At 48.5% G+C, this 17,476-nt stretch overlaps 1 protein-coding gene across 1 annotated transcript in view; it reads right to left on the reverse strand.

Annotated features, from left to right (window-relative positions):
* Nucleotides 1-17,476, reverse strand: part of IP6K2 (inositol hexakisphosphate kinase 2) — a 33,413-nt gene that overhangs the window by 2,622 nt on the left and 13,315 nt on the right. The window contains exons 2-4 of the mRNA XM_036994348.2: nt 3,842-4,168; nt 1,875-2,097; nt 887-1,062 (exon numbers count right to left, since the gene is read on the reverse strand). Coding sequence (XP_036850243.1) covers nt 887-1,062; nt 1,875-2,097; nt 3,842-4,043 — 601 coding nt within the window. The 5' untranslated portion in view covers nt 4,044-4,168. The remainder of the gene's footprint in view (nt 1-886; nt 1,063-1,874; nt 2,098-3,841; nt 4,169-17,476) is intronic.

Below are 17,476 nucleotides of genomic sequence, written 5' to 3' on the forward strand. Positions count from 1 at the left end.
GAAGAGAAAATAGAAAAGTATTTAATAAGACTTAAACATTCATTTCAACTAAATGCAGCTGGAGAAACACTTGGATCCCCCAACAGGCAATAAAAACGCTTATGAGACAATCAGTTAACTTGCACAACTATGTATTTGATCACATAAGGAATTATCCACTTTCTAAGGTGTAATAATGGTATTGATGTTTTAAAGTCTCCTTATCTTTTAGAGCTGCCTGCTGAGGTGTGTAAAGATGCAGTGACACAGGGGACTTGCTTCAGGAAGAGCTCGGCTGGCTGTGGGCTGTCCACAGACAGTCCTGACACGGGAATGACACGATGGGTTAACTGCCGAGTCTGGGTGACTGCTACTTACAGCATCAAAGTATTATTCCACTTTTAGCATGTTTAAATTTTCTCTAATAAAAAGTTGAAAACAAATACAATATGCTCAATTCTGACAAACTGTCCCCCGTAAGAGATAGTGAAAAAATTTAAAAAGAGATCAATGAAGTATAGCTCTACTGGGAAAGAAAGGGGAAAGGACCCTGTGCTCTCTTCTGTGCCAAGACGGTGACCCAGGGCTTAAAGGCAGCCCTGCGCTTGGCAGGCAAACACTATCTGGGGACCTCTGCTGGAATCTGCGGACATGAACCAACCCCTTGCACTCTAGGCTAAACTCCCTTGATGTAGGTTGGTCCCTCCACAAGGTGCCCCTTGCCCCCAGGGACCCATCAACGCCCTCCCCACCTGTCCTCCCAGACCAGCCCTCGGCTCTGCAGGAAGTGGTACTTGCCCCCAGTCGTCACACGGGTATCATGGCGCAGCCACCCTCCCCGAGGCCCACGGGTCTCCTCACTTACCCCCCGTGCTGCCCAGGCGGGTATCCCGGGGATAAAGGATACTGTGCTGGCTGCGGTGCTTGGCGCTGTCCTTCATCCTCTGTAGCTGCTGCTGCTGACACTTCAGGCTCCAAGGGTTAGAGTGTTTGAGCTGGGAACTCACACTCCCCTTTTTCTCCACACTGTAGTACAAGACTTCAGATTTCTTTAACCATTCAAATTCCTCTTCTAACTTATGGCTACAGAGAGACAAGGAGCCGACAAATGACAATGGCTGACCAAAATTCAGGGCAAAGAGGCCCAAACCAGCTTTCTGGAGCAATGGGAAGTTTGGCTATCTTGATGTGGCGGTGGTTTCCATGTACACTTGAAACACTTCATATGGGTACATATCATTGTATGTTTACTACACCTCAAGAAATTTATCTGAAACACAATTAAGGGGCCAGCTCGCTGTTTCTACAGTTGGGCAAACCGAGACACAACAGGCTGTCGCCGCACCTGCATCCAGAGCAGCCTGCACTGCCCTCTTCCCTGTGGTGGTGCCCCTCCACCCCCGCCTTGGGCACACCAGGGCTCCTGACCCCAAACACTAGACACTCGGAAAGCCTGAAATGAAATTTCTTGGGAGTGAGTCAACCTACTTAAGCTGCATTATATGGACTTCAACTCACGGACGTGATGACTAGTTTTACAAGCTCTGCCGAGGCGGAGCACTGAGCTCCGGGGACGCCCACTGACCGCCCGTCTCCCACTACAGGGAGCGTCTTGGGGTGACGGGCTGGCTCCCGCCTTGGGCACGGCCAGAGCCCTGGAGGCGGCACGGGGCCTGCCACAGGCAGGCTGCAGGAGGAGTGAGCGAGTGAAAAGTCTTTACAGCTGCCACTGCAGCCCTTTGCCCCAAATGACATGACCTAAACAGAGGTAAATGAGGAGAAGCCGGGCATGCTATGGGGAGCCTCCCAGGCGAGTCCCTGGCTCCAGGGCTGGGCTGTGACCCACTGCCGGACACCACCCCTCCCATGGGGTCCAGGTTCCCGTTTGCACCCACCTCTTCACCTTCTCCTCTTTCCGGTGCTGTCGGACCCAGTCCTTGGGGGGCTTTTCTGGTTCCAGGCTGTGGTGCTTTTTGTTTGTCCGCCTCAGCAGCTTGCTTTTTGGTTCACAGTCTGAATTGTCAACACTGTCCACAGTTCCATGATCCCCTTTTAACGGATATGCTATCAAACATAAGTTCCTGTCTTCATCTTCTTCGAAGCACACAGACACCACACCTGGAAGGGGGCGAGGGGCACAGCACGTTTAACCCCCAGGAGACGTGTCCTAAATGGCAGGGCTGTAACATGTGTTTTGCTCTTACCCTGTTCCTTAGTCTCTATGTTGCCAGAGGCCCAAACTCATCTGCAAACCTACCAAATAGCAAAACAGCTAGAAAAGATGACACCATACAAGACAAGCAGTCAGGGAGCAAATGTGGCCAAGGCTTCCCCTCTGATGCACTTAACCAGGCAAGGGCCAAAGAACTACAAGACACGTTTTTCCATCATTGAAAATGTTTATTAATTTTTCTGTGGCTCTTCTAATCCCAGGGGAGATGTGGAAACATTTGCTCTTTGTATCTTACTCTCTGTTGCCCTGAACAAACCCCCATGGCCTAGAGTGCTTGAGAGCAGAGCCTGAGCACAGGTCCCTGTGGGGTGAGCAGCATGGAGGGTGGGGGTGGGGGGGCCGACAAGGTGAGGCAGCAAACACACAGCTCAGCAGACACCCTAGCCAGGGCACCTGCAGCACCCTGCTGGGGGTGCCCAAGCCTCTGACCTTCTCCAATGTTACTTTATTGGTCTTTGCAGTCTCATGTCACAGAACAAAACGAACACGGCACATGGGGTCGGGCTGGGAGCACAGGGCGCGGTGGCCGCGTGTGGGCGGACAGTCCTTGAGGAGGGGGCTGTCATGTGGGCGCGTCTCAGCAGGTGCCGATGAGCGCCTGACTCCTGGGACCCTCTGGCCCAGGGCCCCTCAATCTGGCTCAGTCCTTGCTGCCCGCCTGCGTGCGTGCTCACTCACGGCAGGGGAGGGCATGCTCAGAGAGATGACACTTCTGGGGCGGTCCCAAGCTCTGGGCGCAGAGAAGCTGGGCTGGGGAATCAGGGGACCACACTTCCCTGTGGTCACGGGGAAACAACCAGGGGGAAAAAGGGGGCAGGGGGCGGCCAGCTAGCAAGGGGCCTTTGGCTTTGTCCTGGAAAAAACAACAGAGAAGGACCAAGTGAGGGCCCCAACCCCCCAGCCCCCACCACAACATGCACATCAGAGCGGAGAGGAGCCGGGTGCATCTGTCTTCAGAGAGCATGTTTCAACAGCCCCAGGAGAACCTAAGTTGTTCAACAGTCCTTTGTATAACCAGGCAATGCAAATTTAAAATTCACTTCTTTAATGGATTCTTCTTTCATTTACAAAGTACCCCCTCCCCAGGAAAGAACATACCATGCTGGTGGTGACGGCTGATGCCCCCAAAATGCACTAAAAAAAAAAGAAGAGTCACTACATGGGACTCAAAGGGCTGCTGTCGCAGCAGCTTCAGGACCTCCTGGAACAGCACAGGCCCCCCGCCCCTGCACGCCATCTGCCCAGAGCCTCCTGCAGCCTACCTAGCAACCAGGCTCTGGTTTCCTGGAGGACACAAGCCGGCGGCAAGTACCTGGGCAAAATCCTCCCAAAGTCTTCCCCTCTGTCTCCCCGTGGGGGACTATGGGTTACTGTGATCAAGACACCTGGACATAAAACACAACTACATTTCCACCAAAAATAAACCTGAAACAAAACCACAATACAAAACAGAATGGAGCCATCTTACCAGGCCTTGAAAACTGAGGGTTTGAGGCCAAGAGGAGGAGGGGACCACAGTGACGGGGAGGGGGAGAGCTCCTGGGAGAGCTGCTCTGCATCCCGCAGCTGTGCAGCAGCATGGCTGCGCCCTGCCAGGTGCAGGCGACCCCTAAGGCAGCAGGGGCTCACCTTTGTACCGGGGGGTGAACTTGCGCATCTCGGCTGGGAGGGTCTCGTAGAACTGGTGCTCCCTTGGGACCAGGGGCTTGCACAGGGTTGTCTCATTGAAGCGGAGCACGCAAGAGTGCCCCCCGACCTGGTGGACAAAGGGCTCCAGCAGGATGCCCTTGGTGTGGGGCTCCATGTCCATGGCCCTGAAAGCTGGGCTCATCCTCCAGGCGCAGCGGGCAGGGAGGAGGGGAAGGTGGAGGGGTCTGGCGGCCAGCGTGTCGTCGCCGTCGGTCTGTGGGTCCCTCCGGGAGGCCTTGTCTTCTTGGCTGTGTGGGCCAGGACGCTCTGCAGAAAGCAAACAGTGACGTGGGGGTTGGAAGCAGCCTGGGAGCCGCTGTGAGGCACTGGCCCTCCTCCTTCCACAGAAAGATAAGCAGCCCGACCTCATGGGGCAGGGCCAGCCCCCACAGGCAGAGACCCCAGGTGCCCCTAAGCAGCCCGTGCTCCCCACTACAGTGTTAGCCACGATGCCATAAAATCACCATTTCAAACCTAACATTCAGAGTAAATCTTACCACTTTCTAATAAAATTGCTAAACCTAAGGTGACTGATGTCCAAGTCTCTGCATATTTTTTTATACTTTATTTTTTTAGAGTTAGGGTTCACAGCATAACTGAGAGGCAGGTATAGAGACTGCACATATAACCACCTGCCCCCACCACACGCACAGCCTCCCCCACTGTCAACATCTCCCACCGGAGTGGGACCTTTACAAATGATCAGGAACCAACACAGACACATCGTCACAGCTGATACTGGGGTTCACTCGTGGTTGTTAATTATGTTTTCATCAAACGCGTGTGAAGGGGAAGCCTGTAAGCATCATTCTAGCAAGATTTACTCCCCCAAGCTGTCCACATTCACCACTCCTGCCCACCGTCAAAGACAAGCACCATTAACCTGACTAGCAGTGGGGTGTGGACCTTGCTTTAATGATTAACTGATCAAGGCTGGCTAACTGGTTAAAAGGATACACAGAGTTCTAGGTCACCGACTTTTTATCGGTTCCATCCTGGTCCCCACATGCTGGGGCACATCCCTAAACCAGAGGCACCCCTGGGCAATCAGCACCCGTCCGCTCTGCAGCCCAGGGCCTGGGTGATGGCACTTCATCACCGGGACGGGGCTCTGGCTGGGTCTCCTCTGGCCCCCAAGACCCCAGCTGAGATGCTGAGTGCAGGCCTGCTGGGATGTGCCCACAGTTCTCTGGGGGAAAGAGCACCTGCTTTCTGCATCAGGCTCCTTTCAGGAACTTGCCTCATTTGGTCTGCAGGCAACCCTGGGGGGCAGACACTACACTCCCTGCTGCACACGATGCGCCACACAGGGGGGCGTCGAGAACCTCCAGGCCCAGGAAGCCACAGCTCCCAAGGTACCCTTCACCTGGCGGGCATGGGGGTCTCGGTTCTCTGGCCGTATGGCCTTGGTATGGCGCCCCCAGCACATGGGCTCTCGGCTCCCCGGGATGCTTTCCCCATGTACTCATGTCCTGTTCACCAAGCAGCCTCTTCTAAAGAATTCAAGCTAGTGTCAGTCTTGTCTCTTCAGAAAAAAACAATTGCCGGCCCCTTGGACTTGAGGATTAGGAACTAACAAACTTTCCTTCGTGCAAAGAACAGAAAACTAAAGGCCCTGGTTTCTGCCCCGGGACTACCTTCTCACCGTCCCAGAAGCCCTCAGGAGGGTGTGCGCAGAGAAGCATTGGAGGACCAGAGGTAGGCCCAGGCTGGGAATGCAGGCGGCCATCCCTCACCCTCTCCAGGAGGTGGGCCCTGGGACACTCACCCTGGCCCTGTATCTAGGTCTATGTCCACCAGTTCACACTAGTCCCCTGGAAAGACCTCCTGTCACTCAGGAGCACCACCAAAGGGAGGCTGCTGGCTCTGGGCTGGCCTGCTGGCACCCAAGCAAGAGCCGGTACCTCAACAGGGAAACAGGCGCCCTGGGTAGTCCAGGCTTTACAAACAATCTGTCTTTCATAGGAGTGTCAGCTGCTCTTGTTATCAGAGCAATGCTAACACTGATGCCAATGCATTCCCACTCTGTGCAGACTCCTTAAATGCACTCAATAAAAACCTCTCCCTCCTGGCATCTATCTTATCTAGCCTCACCCCCTGAAAAAAATAGAAAACAAAACCAGGTCCTCTTTAGTTGCTCTCTAGAGTGTGGTCACAGGTATTGCTGGAGGCCAAAGGCCTCCCCCTCCCAGTTCCTCCGGGTATTCATTAGCTGCTGGCTGTGATGGGCACCCTGCCACCCTCCCCGCAGCACCCAACTCTGGCAGTCCCCAGGACACTGCTCCCCAGAGAACAATCGTCATATCATCTTGGGCAGAGAGGCCAGAAAAATAAAGCTCATTCTCTCCTGAGCCAAGCCTGACAGAGGAAGCTCCCAAATGGGAGGTGGGATCAGGGAGACACCTGAGTGTCCTGCAGGGCGGTGGGGCCAGATCCTAGTCCCAGCATGGCCACCCAACTGTGTGGACAAAGGCTCCCTCTCGGGTCTGATTTTCTCGTCTGTAAGATGGAGAGGTGAGGCCTGGCATAGATGTCTGCTTTGGGGGTGAGGGATCAAGTTAGTGAGGGGCAACCAGTAGTTTGTTTGAAATCAGACAGGAAACCAGTAAATATCGCTGCACTGCACACAGGAACATGAATCCGGTCCTGTAATTCTTTCATTCCTGTGTAGCACATCTCTTATACTGGGTCTGTGGCCCAAGAACTGGAGCTGCTATTCCAGGGCCCCTCATGGGCCCCAGCCCACGGGGGGGAACAAAGGGTCAGCTCCGACCCACGTGGCCTCAATCTGCCCCTACTGGCGTCACCTGTGGCCGGTCCTCCTGTCACACGTGCAGTCTGAGCAGTGGGGTCTCTCTGTGGTCTTACACATCCCGGGTCTAAGGCCCAATCTCCCAGGAACCCTAGAGTATTAATGGGTCCTGAGAAGGTCCGTGTGACGTGTGGACCTTACTGAGGGAGGTGTGGAATAGCCGTAAGACTCTGGCTGCAGATCCAGCATCTATCCCAGCTCCCCTCCCGCCTCACACGGGCGGAACCATGAGCAGGTAGGAACAAGAGGCACCACCCGCCCTAGGGTAGGACACGGGCTCCCCCGCCAGCCCATCCTCCTCCATCTATCAAGCGGTTTGAGGATCTGATGGAAACAATGTCTTCATACTCATGACTTTTTTTTAATTTAAATTTTTTATTTTGGTATCATCAATCTACAATTACATGAGGAACATTATGTTTACTAGACTCCCCCCATCACCAAGTCCCCACCACATACCTCATCACAGTCTCTGTCCATCAGCGTGGTAAGATGATGCTATAGAGTCACTACTTGTCTTCTCTGTGTTGCACAGCCCTCCCCGTGCCCCCCTCCCATTATACACGCTAATCGTAAGGTCCCTTTCTTCCCCCCCACCCTTATCCCTACCTTCCCACCCCCAACCCTCCCCAGTCCCTTTCCCTTTGGTAACTGTTAGTCCATTCTTGGGTTCTGTGATTCTGCTGCTGTTTTGTTCCTTCAGATTTTGCTTTGTTCTTACGCTTCACAGATGAGTGAAATCACTTGTTACTTGTCTTTCTCCGCCTGGCTTATTTCACTGAGCATAATACCCTCTAGCTCCATCCATGTTGTTGCAAATGGTAGGGTTTGTTTTCTTCTTAGGGCTGAATAATATTCCATTGTGTATATGTACCACATCTTCTTTATCCATTCATCTACTGATGGACATTTAGGTTGCTTCCATTTCTTGGCTATTGTAAATAGTGCTGGGATAAACATAGGGGTGCATATGTCTTGTTCAAACTGGGCTGTTGCGTTCTCAGGGTAAATTCCTAGGAGTGGGATTCCTGGGTCAAATGGTATTTCTATTTTGAGATTTTTGAGGAACCTCCATACTGCTTTCCACAATGGTTGAACTAATTTACATTCCCACCAGCAGTGTAGGAGGGTTCCCCTTTCTCCACAACCTCGCGAACATTTGTTGTTGTTTGTCTTTTGGATGGTGGCGGTACTTACTGGTGTGAGGTGATATCTCATTGTAGTTTTAATTTGCATTTCTCTGATGATTAGCTATGTGGAGCATCTTTTCATGTGTCTGTTGGCCCATCTGAATTTCTTCTTTGGAGAAGTGTCTGTTCAGCTCCTCTGGACCATTTTTTAATTGGATTATTTGCTTTTTGTTTGTTGAGGTGCATGAGCTCTTTATATATTTTGGATGTCAACCCTTTATCGGATCTGTCATTTATGAATATATTCTCCCATACTGTAGGATGCCTTTTTGTTCTATTGATGGTGTCCTTTGCTGTACAGAAGCTTTTCAGCTTGATATAGTCCCACTTGTTCATTTTTGCTTTTGTTTCCCTTGCCTGGGGAGATATGTTCATGAAGAAGTTGTTCATGTTTATGTCCAAGAGATTTTTGCCTATGTTTTTTTCTAAGAGTTTATAGTTTCATGACTTACATTCAGGTCTTTGATCCATTTCGAATTTACTTTTGTGTGTGGGGTTAGACAGTGATCCAGTTTCACTCTCTTACATGTAGCTGTCCAGTTTGCCACCACCAGCTGCTGAAGAGGCTGTCATTTCCCCACTGTATGTCCATGGCTCCTTTATCGTATATTAATTGACCATATATGTTTGGGTTAATATCTGGGCTCTCTATCCTGTTCCACTGGTCTGTGGGTCTGTTCTTGTGCCAGTACCAAACTGTCTTGATTACTGTGGCTTTGTAGTAGAGCTTGAAGTGAGGGAGTGTAATCCCCCCAGCTTTGGCTATTTGGGGTCTTCTGTGGCTCCATATGAATTTTAGAACTATTTGCTCTAGTTGGTTGAAGAATGCTGTTGGTATTTTGATAGGGATTGCATTGAATCTGTAGATTGCTTTAGGCAGGATAGCCATTTTGACAACATTAATTCTTCCTAGCCAAGAGCATGGGACGAATTTCCATTCGTTAGTGTCCATCATGACTTTTTAATATTGCTACTAAATCAACTGTGGCTCATGAAAGCCCCTGGGTCCTGTTCACACATCTAGACTGTGGTTAATGAAGCTACAAATGGTACCTGCAGGGACTACTTACTCTGCCTTGTGAAGCCCTGAGCTGGGTAATCACGAGGGGTGGTGGAGGCAAAAAACAGCCCCCTCCTGCCCTCTGTGAGCCCCGGGCCACCGCCCAGCAGCCGCACATACCCACAGCGACCAGAGCCAGTTCCTGGGGTGCACAAGCACTGCTGCAGGAATGCAGAAAGGTGCAGCCACTTGGGGAAGCAGTCTGGAGGTCCCTGTGAAGCTGAACATACCTCATGACATGGCCCCACAATCCCACCCGTAGGCATGTACCTGAGAGAAATGAAAACAAAAGGCCACACAGATTTGATCCAAGTCAGGGCTCACAGCATCACCACTCACAGCAGCCGAAGGGCGGGAGCCACCCAGAGCTCCCATAGTGTGAAAGGTGCACCACGGCATGGAAAATCAAAGCCACATCTACTCCAAGCACACGACAGCCTTGCTGGCATACACACCTGGGGTACGCCTACTCAGAGCCTTCCCACTCGCCAGCCCCTCGGCCTGCTATAGTCTCCCCTGTGGCCCTTGGCTCCGCACCTCTCACCCCTCAGCTCTGGGTAAATGCCACTTCCACACTGCGACCTCCCTCGGCCAAGCCTCCCTAGCCACACTCACTCTCACAGCTCTGCTGTGCTCTCTCCTTAGCACTCACCACCACTGGGCATTCCACATGCTTTCCGACTAGTCCCACCCTGCCCCCACCAGAAAACAAAGTCCACGGAGTCAGACTGTTAGTTGGCTGTTCTCACCTGAGTCTCCTGAGCCCAGAAGGGTCCCAGCACAGAGCAGGCACCACAGCGGATGTGCCCTAACCACCTGCAGCATACAGATCAGCAGAGAGCTCAGAAGGCGCCCACTGCACTTATCTGGACCCGCACCATCCCAGACACAGGTACGCCACACTGGCACCAAGGGTGTCTTGAGCACTGACTGGTGTTAATTCCACATTTATATCCTCCTACCTTGTCAATCTGCATTAGCTGGGTCATATAAATGAAGTGCCCTGCACCTGAACACTCTTCTGGGACTTGCTGTGTGGAAACATTTCATGGAAACCCAGCCTGAGTTCTTACTGTAATGACAACCAACCTCCTGGAAAATTCTCTTTTGTAGAAAATCAGGGCAGGGAAAGAATGGTCACTGAAGAGTAACTAAATGTGGTTAAAGGAAGATTAAGATCCTATCAGTTTAAACCAATGATACTAACATTCAGAAATTCTGTGCTGGTTTTGAGACCCAAGGTTTGTAGGCTGCTAAGTAACCATGGAAAAGGAACTACCCCCTTTTCTGCAGGCAAACCAAGAAAAGCCGAGGGTCAGCACCGGGGTGGGCACTGAAGACCTCGCTGCAACGCTGGTGGGCCTGCCATCCAGCTGCAGAGGCACCTTGGCAAGACAGTGCAGAGGGAGAACCGTTCCTCTAGGACCTGGATTCCAGGGAAGCTAGGTGACAAGTGAGGCACAATCCCTGGTCAGGAAATGAGAACACAAAAAGGAGTTTTAGCAAAGTAATGCCAGAAGGAAGAGGACAGCGTCCGTGCTTGCTGTGTGGGAGACACTAAGGGCAGTAGCTGCCCAGATGACACATCTGGGTACACGGCGCCCAATGGGCACAGCTGCAGGGTGGCTCCCGCTGCTGCCCCACAGGAGCCAAGCCCCAGCAGGCGCCCTCAGGCCCCTCTCCGACACACCTGCCTCCACGTCTGGCAATCTGAGGCTGCAGTAAACATTATTAGGAGATTATACAAAGTCTTCTTATCTACTTTTTTTTTCAAACAATTAAAGAAAATGCCCATGATATGCTCTTGAAATGAGAGAACCAAGATTCAAAACTGTATCATCCATATTGTCTAAACTGCGTCCAAAGACTTACAGAGGAAGAGACTGGCAAAAAGCACCAGCTATGCCACTAAACTGTACAGATAAAATGATAAACTTTATGTATATTTTACCATAAACAAAACCTAAAAGCGAAGTACCAGCTACTTATAAGGGTCGCAGCTGCTCAACCCTTGCAAGGCCTTGGCACTGCATACAAAATGCCAAATGGGCGGAGCCAAGATGGCGGCGTGAGTAGAGCAGTGGAAATCTCCTCCCAAAAACACATAGAGCTATGAAAATATAACAAAGAAAAATCTTCCTAAAATAGAGACCACAGGACACAGGACAACATCCAGACCACATCCACACCTGCAAGAACCCAGCGCCTTGTGAAGGGGGTAAGATACAAGCCCCGGCCCGGCAGGACCCGAGCGCCCCTCCCCCCGGCTCCCGGCGGGTGGAGAGAAACCGGACCGGTTTTTTTTTTTTTTTTTTTTTTTGGCGAGCGCTTTTTGGAAGCCTTAGAGGGACGGGCCCCCGTTGCTGGGGAGGCAGGGTGGCGGGACCGGTGAGGAGGTGCCTGGGAACGGCGCCGGAGGACAAAGAATATCCCGCGTTTCTCCCTGCGAGACCTGGGGGCGGGTGCCTGAGACCGGTGCCTGAGGACGGAGGAGGTCGCGCGTTTTTCCCCTTTTTTTTTTTTTCTCTTTTTGGCGAGCGCTTTTTGGAAGCCTTGAAGGGACGGGGACCCCAGTGCTAGGGAGGCACGGTGGCGGGACTGGTGAGCGGGTGGCTGGGACCGGCGCCTGAGGACAAAGAATATCCCCCGTTTTTCCCTGCGGGACCGGTGGGCGGGTGCCTGAGACCGGCACTTGAGGACAGAGGAAATCGCGCGTTTTTCCCCTTTTTTTTTTCTCTTTTCTGCGAGTGCTTTTTGGAAGCCTAAAAGGGACAGGGACCCCAGTGCTAGGGAGGCAGGGCGGCGGGACTGGTGAGCGGGTGCCTGGGACCGGCACCTGAGGACAAAGAATATCCCGCATTTTTCCCTGTGGGACCGGTGGGTGGGTGCCTGAGACTAGCACCTGAGGACGGAAGAAATCGCGCGTTTTTCCCCTTTTTTTTCTCTCTTTTTGCCGAGTGCTTTTTGGAAGCCTTGAAGGGACAGGGACCCCGGTGCTAGGGAGGCAGGGCGGCGGGACTGGTGAGCGGGTGCGTGGGACCAGTGCCTGAGGACAAAGAATATTGAGCGTTCCTTCCCTGCGGGACCGGTGGGTGGGTGCTTTTTGGAAGCCTTGAAAGGACAGGGACCCTGGTGCTAGGGAGACAGGGCAGCAGGACCAGTGAGCGGGTGCCTGGGACCGGCACCTGAGGACAAAAAAAAAAAAAAATCGCTTGTTTTTTCCTTTTTTTTCCTTTTTTTTTTCTCTTTGTTTCTGTTCCCTCTCTCATTGTTGCTGCTGTTGTTTTGGTTTGGAGAGTGCTTTGTGGAAATCTTAAAGGGGCAGGACAGGTCACTTAGACCAGAAGCAGGGAATCTGGGGATCTCTGGGCACTCTAACCCCCTGGGCAGCAGGGAGCACAGAGGCCCCTTACGGAGATAAATAGTCTCCTGGCTGCTCCCCCTCCAACGGGGCTCCACCATTTTGGAGGAGCAGCCCCAGCCAGGCCAAGCCCACAGCAACAGCGGAGATAAACCCCAAAGCAACTGGGCAGGAAGCAGAAGCCCTGTCTGCGCACAGCTGCCCAGCACAAGCCACTAGAGGTCGCTGTTCTCCCAGGAAAAGGCTACAAACCAACAAGAAGGGAAGCTCTTCCAGCGGTCACTTGTACCAGCTCTGCAAACTGTCTCTATCACCATGAAAAGGCAAAACTACAGGCAGACAAAGATCACAGAGACAACACCTGAGAAGGAGACAGACCTAACTAGTCTTCCTGAAAAAGAATTCAAAATAAAAATCATGAACATGCTGACAGAGATGCAGAGAAATATGCAAGAGCAATGGGATGAGATGCAGAGAAAAATGCAAGAGCAGTGGGATGAAGTCCGGAAGGAGATCACAGATGTCAGGAAAGAGATCACAGAAGTGAAACAATCCCTGGAAGGATTTATAAGCAGAATGGATAAGATGCAAGAGGCCATTGAAGGAATAGAAGCCAGAGAACAGGAACGTATAGAAGCTGACATAGAGAGAGATAAAAGGATCTCCAGGAATGAAACAACACTAAGAGAAATATGTGACCAATACAAAAGGAAAAACATTCGTATTATAGGGATACCAGAAGAGGAAGAAAGAGGAAAAGGGATAGAAAGTGTCTTTGAAGAAATAATTGCTGAAAACTTCCCCAAACTGGGGGAGGAAATAATCGAACAGACCATGGAATTATACAGAACCCCCAACAGAAAGGATCTAAGGAGGACAACACCAAGACACATAATAATTAAAATGGCAAGGATCAAGGACAAGGAAAGAGTTTTAAAGGCAGCTAGAGAGAAAAAGGTCACCTATAAAGGAAAACCAATCAGGCTAACATCAGACTTCTCAACAGAAACCCTACAGGCCAGAAGAGAATGGCATGATATACTTAATGCAATGAAACAGAAGGGCCTTGAACCAAGGATACTGTATCCAGCACGACTATCATTTAAATATGATGGTGGGATCAAACAATTCCCAGACAAGCAAAAGCTGAGGGAATTTGCTTCCCACAAACCACTTCTACAGGGCATCCTACAGGGACTGCTCTAGATGGGAGCACCCCTAAAAAGAGCACAGAACAAAACACACAACATATGAAGAATGGAGGAGGAGGAATAAGAAGGGAGAGAAGAAAAGACTCTCCAGACAGTGTATATAACAGCTCAATAAGCGAGCTAAGTTAGGCAGTAAGATACTAAAGAAGCTAACCTTGAACCTTTGGTAACCACGAATCTAAAGCCTGCAATGGCAATAAGTACATATCTTTCAATAGTCACCCTAAATGTAAATGGACTTAATGCACCAATCAAAAGACATAGAGTAATAGAATGGATAAAAAAGCAAGACCCATCTATATGCTGCTTACAAGAAACTCACCTTAAACCCAAAGATAAGCATAGACTAAAAGTCAAGGGATGGAAAAACATATTTCAGGCAAACAACAGTGAGAAGAAAGCAGGGGTTGCAGTACTAATATCAGACAAAATAGACTTCAAAACAAAGAAAGTAACAAGAGATAAAGAAGGCCACTACATAATGATAAAGGGCTCAGTCCAACAAGAGGATATAACCATTCTAAATATATATGCACCCAATACAGGAGCACCAGCATATGTGAAGCAAATACTAACAGAACTAAAGAGGGAAATAGACTGTAATGCATTCATTGTAGGAGACTTCAACACACCACTCACCCCAAAGGATAGATCCACCGGGCAGAAAATAAGTAAAGACACACAGGCACTGAACAACACACTAGAACAGATGGACCTAATAGACATCTATAGAACTTTACATCCAAAAGCAACAGGATATACATTCTTCTCAAGTGCACATGGAACATTCTCCAGAATAGACCACATACTAGCTCACAAAAAGAGCCTCAGTAAATTCCACAATATTGAAATTCTACCAACCAATTTTTCAGACCACAAAGGTATGAAAGTAGAAATAAATTCTACAAAGAAAACAAAAAGGCTCACAAACACATGGAGGCTTAACAACATGCTACTAAATAATCAATGGATCAATGAACAAATCAAAATAGAGATCAAGGAATATATAGAAACAAATGACAACAACAACACTAAGCCCCAACTTCTGTGGGATGCAGCGAAAGCAGTCTTAAGAGGAAAGTATATAGCAATCCAGGCACACTTGAAGAAGGAAGAACAATCCCAAATGAATAGTCTAACATCACAACTATTAAAACTGGAAAAAGAAGAACAAATGAGGCCTAAAGTCAGCAGAAGGAGGGACATAATAAAGATCAGAGAAGAAATAAACAAAATTGAGAAGAATAAAACAATAGCAAAAATCAACGAAACCAAGAGCTGGTTCTTTGAGAAAATAAACAAAATAGATAAGCCTCTAGCCCAACTTATTAAGAGAAAAAGAGAGTCAACACAAATCAACATAATCAGAAATGAGAATGGAAAAATCACGACAGACTCCACAGAAATACAAAGAATTATTAAAGACTACTATGAAAACCTATATGCCAACAAGCTGGAAAACCTAGAAGAAATGGACAACTTCCTAGAAAAATACAACCTCCCAAGACTGACCAAGGAAGAAACACAAAAGTTAAACAAACCAATTACAAGCAAAGAAATTGAAACAGTAATCAAAAAACTACCCAAGAACAAAACCCCGGGGCCGGACGGATTTACCTCGGAATTTTATCAGACACACAGAGAAGACATAATACCCATTCTCCTTAAAGTGTTCCACAAAATAGAAGAAGAGGGAATACTCCCAAACTCATTCTATGAAGCCAACATCACCCTAATACCAAAACCAGGAAAAGACCCCACGAAAAAAGAAAATTACAGACCAATATCCCTGATGAATGTAGATGCAAAAATACTCAATAAAATATTAGCAAACAGAATTCAACAGTATATCAAAAGGATCATACACCATGACCAAGTGGGGTTCATCCCAGGGATGCAAGGATGGTACAACATTCGAAAATCCATCAACATCATTCACCACATCAACAAAAAGAAAGACAAAAACCACATGATCATCTCCATAGATGCTGAAAAAGCATTTGACAAAATTCAACATCCATTCATGATAAAAACTCTCAGCAAAATGGGAATAGAGGGCAAGTACCTCAACGTAATAAAGGCCATATATGATAAACCCACAGCCAGCATTATACTGAACAGCGAGAAGCTGAAAGCATTTCCACTGAGATCGGGAACCAGACAGGGATGCCCACTCTCCCCACTGTTATTTAACATAGTACTGGAGGTCCTAGCCACGGCAATCAGACAAAACAAAGAAATACAAGGAATCCAGATTGGTAAAGAAGAAGTTAAACTGTCACTATTTGCAGATGATATGATACTGTACATAAAAAACCCTAAAGACTCCACTCCAAAACTACTAGAACTGATATCGGAATACAGCAAAGTTGCAGGATACAAAATCAACACACAGAAATCTGTAGCTTTCCTATACACTAACAACGAATCAATAGAAAGAGAAATCAGGAAAACAATTCCATTCACCATTGCATCAAAAAGAATAAAATACCTAGGAATAAACCTAACCAAGGAAGTGAAAGACTTATACTCTGAAAACTACAAGTCACTCTTAAGAGAAATTAAAGGGGACACTAATAAATGGAAACTGATCCCATGCTCATGGCTAGGAAGAATTAATATCGTCAAAATGGCCATCCTGCCGAAAGCAATATACAAATTTGATGCAATCCCTCTCAAATTACCAGCAACGTTCTTCAATGAATTGGAACAAATAATTCAAAAATTCATATGGAAACACCAAAGACCCCAAATAGCGAAAGCAATCCTGAAAAAGAAGAATAAAGTAGGGGGGATCTCACTCCCCAACTTCAAGCTCTACTACAAAGCCATAGTAATCAAGACAATTTGGTACTGGCACAAGAACAGAGCCACAGACCAGTGGAACAGATTAGAGACCCCAGAAATTAACCCAAACATATATGGTCAATTAATATTTGATAAAGGAGCCATGGACATACAATGGCAAAATGACAGTCTCTTCAACAGATGGTGCTGGCAAAACTGGACAGCTACATGTAGGAGAATGAAACTGGACCATTGTCTAACCCCATATACAAAGGTAAACTCAAAATGGATCAAAGACCTGAATGTAAGTCACGAAACCATTAAACTCTTGGAAAAAAACATAGGCAAAAACCTCTTAGACATAAACATGAGTGATCTCTTCTTGAACATATCTCCCCGGGCAAGGAAAACAACAGCAAAAATGAGCAAGTGGGACTACATTAAGCTGAAAAGCTTCTGTACAGCGAAAGACACCATCAATAGAACAAAAAGGAACCCTACAGTATGGGAGAATATATTTGAAAATGACAGATCTGATAAAGGCTTGACATCCAGAATATATAAAGAGCTCACACGCCTCAACAAACAAAAAACAAATAACCCAATTAAAAAATGGGCAGAGGAACTGAACAGACAGTTCTCCAAAAAAGAAATACAGATGGCCAAGAGACACATGAAAAGATGCTCCACATCGCTAATTATCAGAGAAATGCAAATTAAAACTACAATGAGGTATCACCTCACACCAGTAAGGATAGCTGCCATCCAAAAGACAAACAACAACAAATGTTGGCGAGGCTGTGGAGAAAGGGGAACCCTCCTACACTGCTGGTGGGAATGTAAATTAGTTCAACCATTGTGGAAAGCAGTATGGAGGTGCATCAAAATGCTCAAAACAGACCTACCATTTGACCCAGGAATTCCACTCCTAGGAATTTACCCTAAGAACGCAGCAATCAAGTTTGAGAAAGATAGATGCACTCCTATGTTTATCGCAGCACTATTTACAATAGCCAAGAATTGGAAGCAACCTAAATGTCCATCTGTAGATGAATGGATAAAGAAGATGTGGTACATATACACAATGGAATACTACTCAGCCATAAGAAGTGGAAAAATCCAACCATTTGCAGCAACATGGATGGAGCTGGAGA

This window comes from Manis javanica, chromosome 3 (genome assembly GCF_040802235.1).
Source record: "Manis javanica isolate MJ-LG chromosome 3, MJ_LKY, whole genome shotgun sequence".
NCBI lineage: Eukaryota > Metazoa > Chordata > Mammalia > Pholidota > Manidae > Manis > Manis javanica.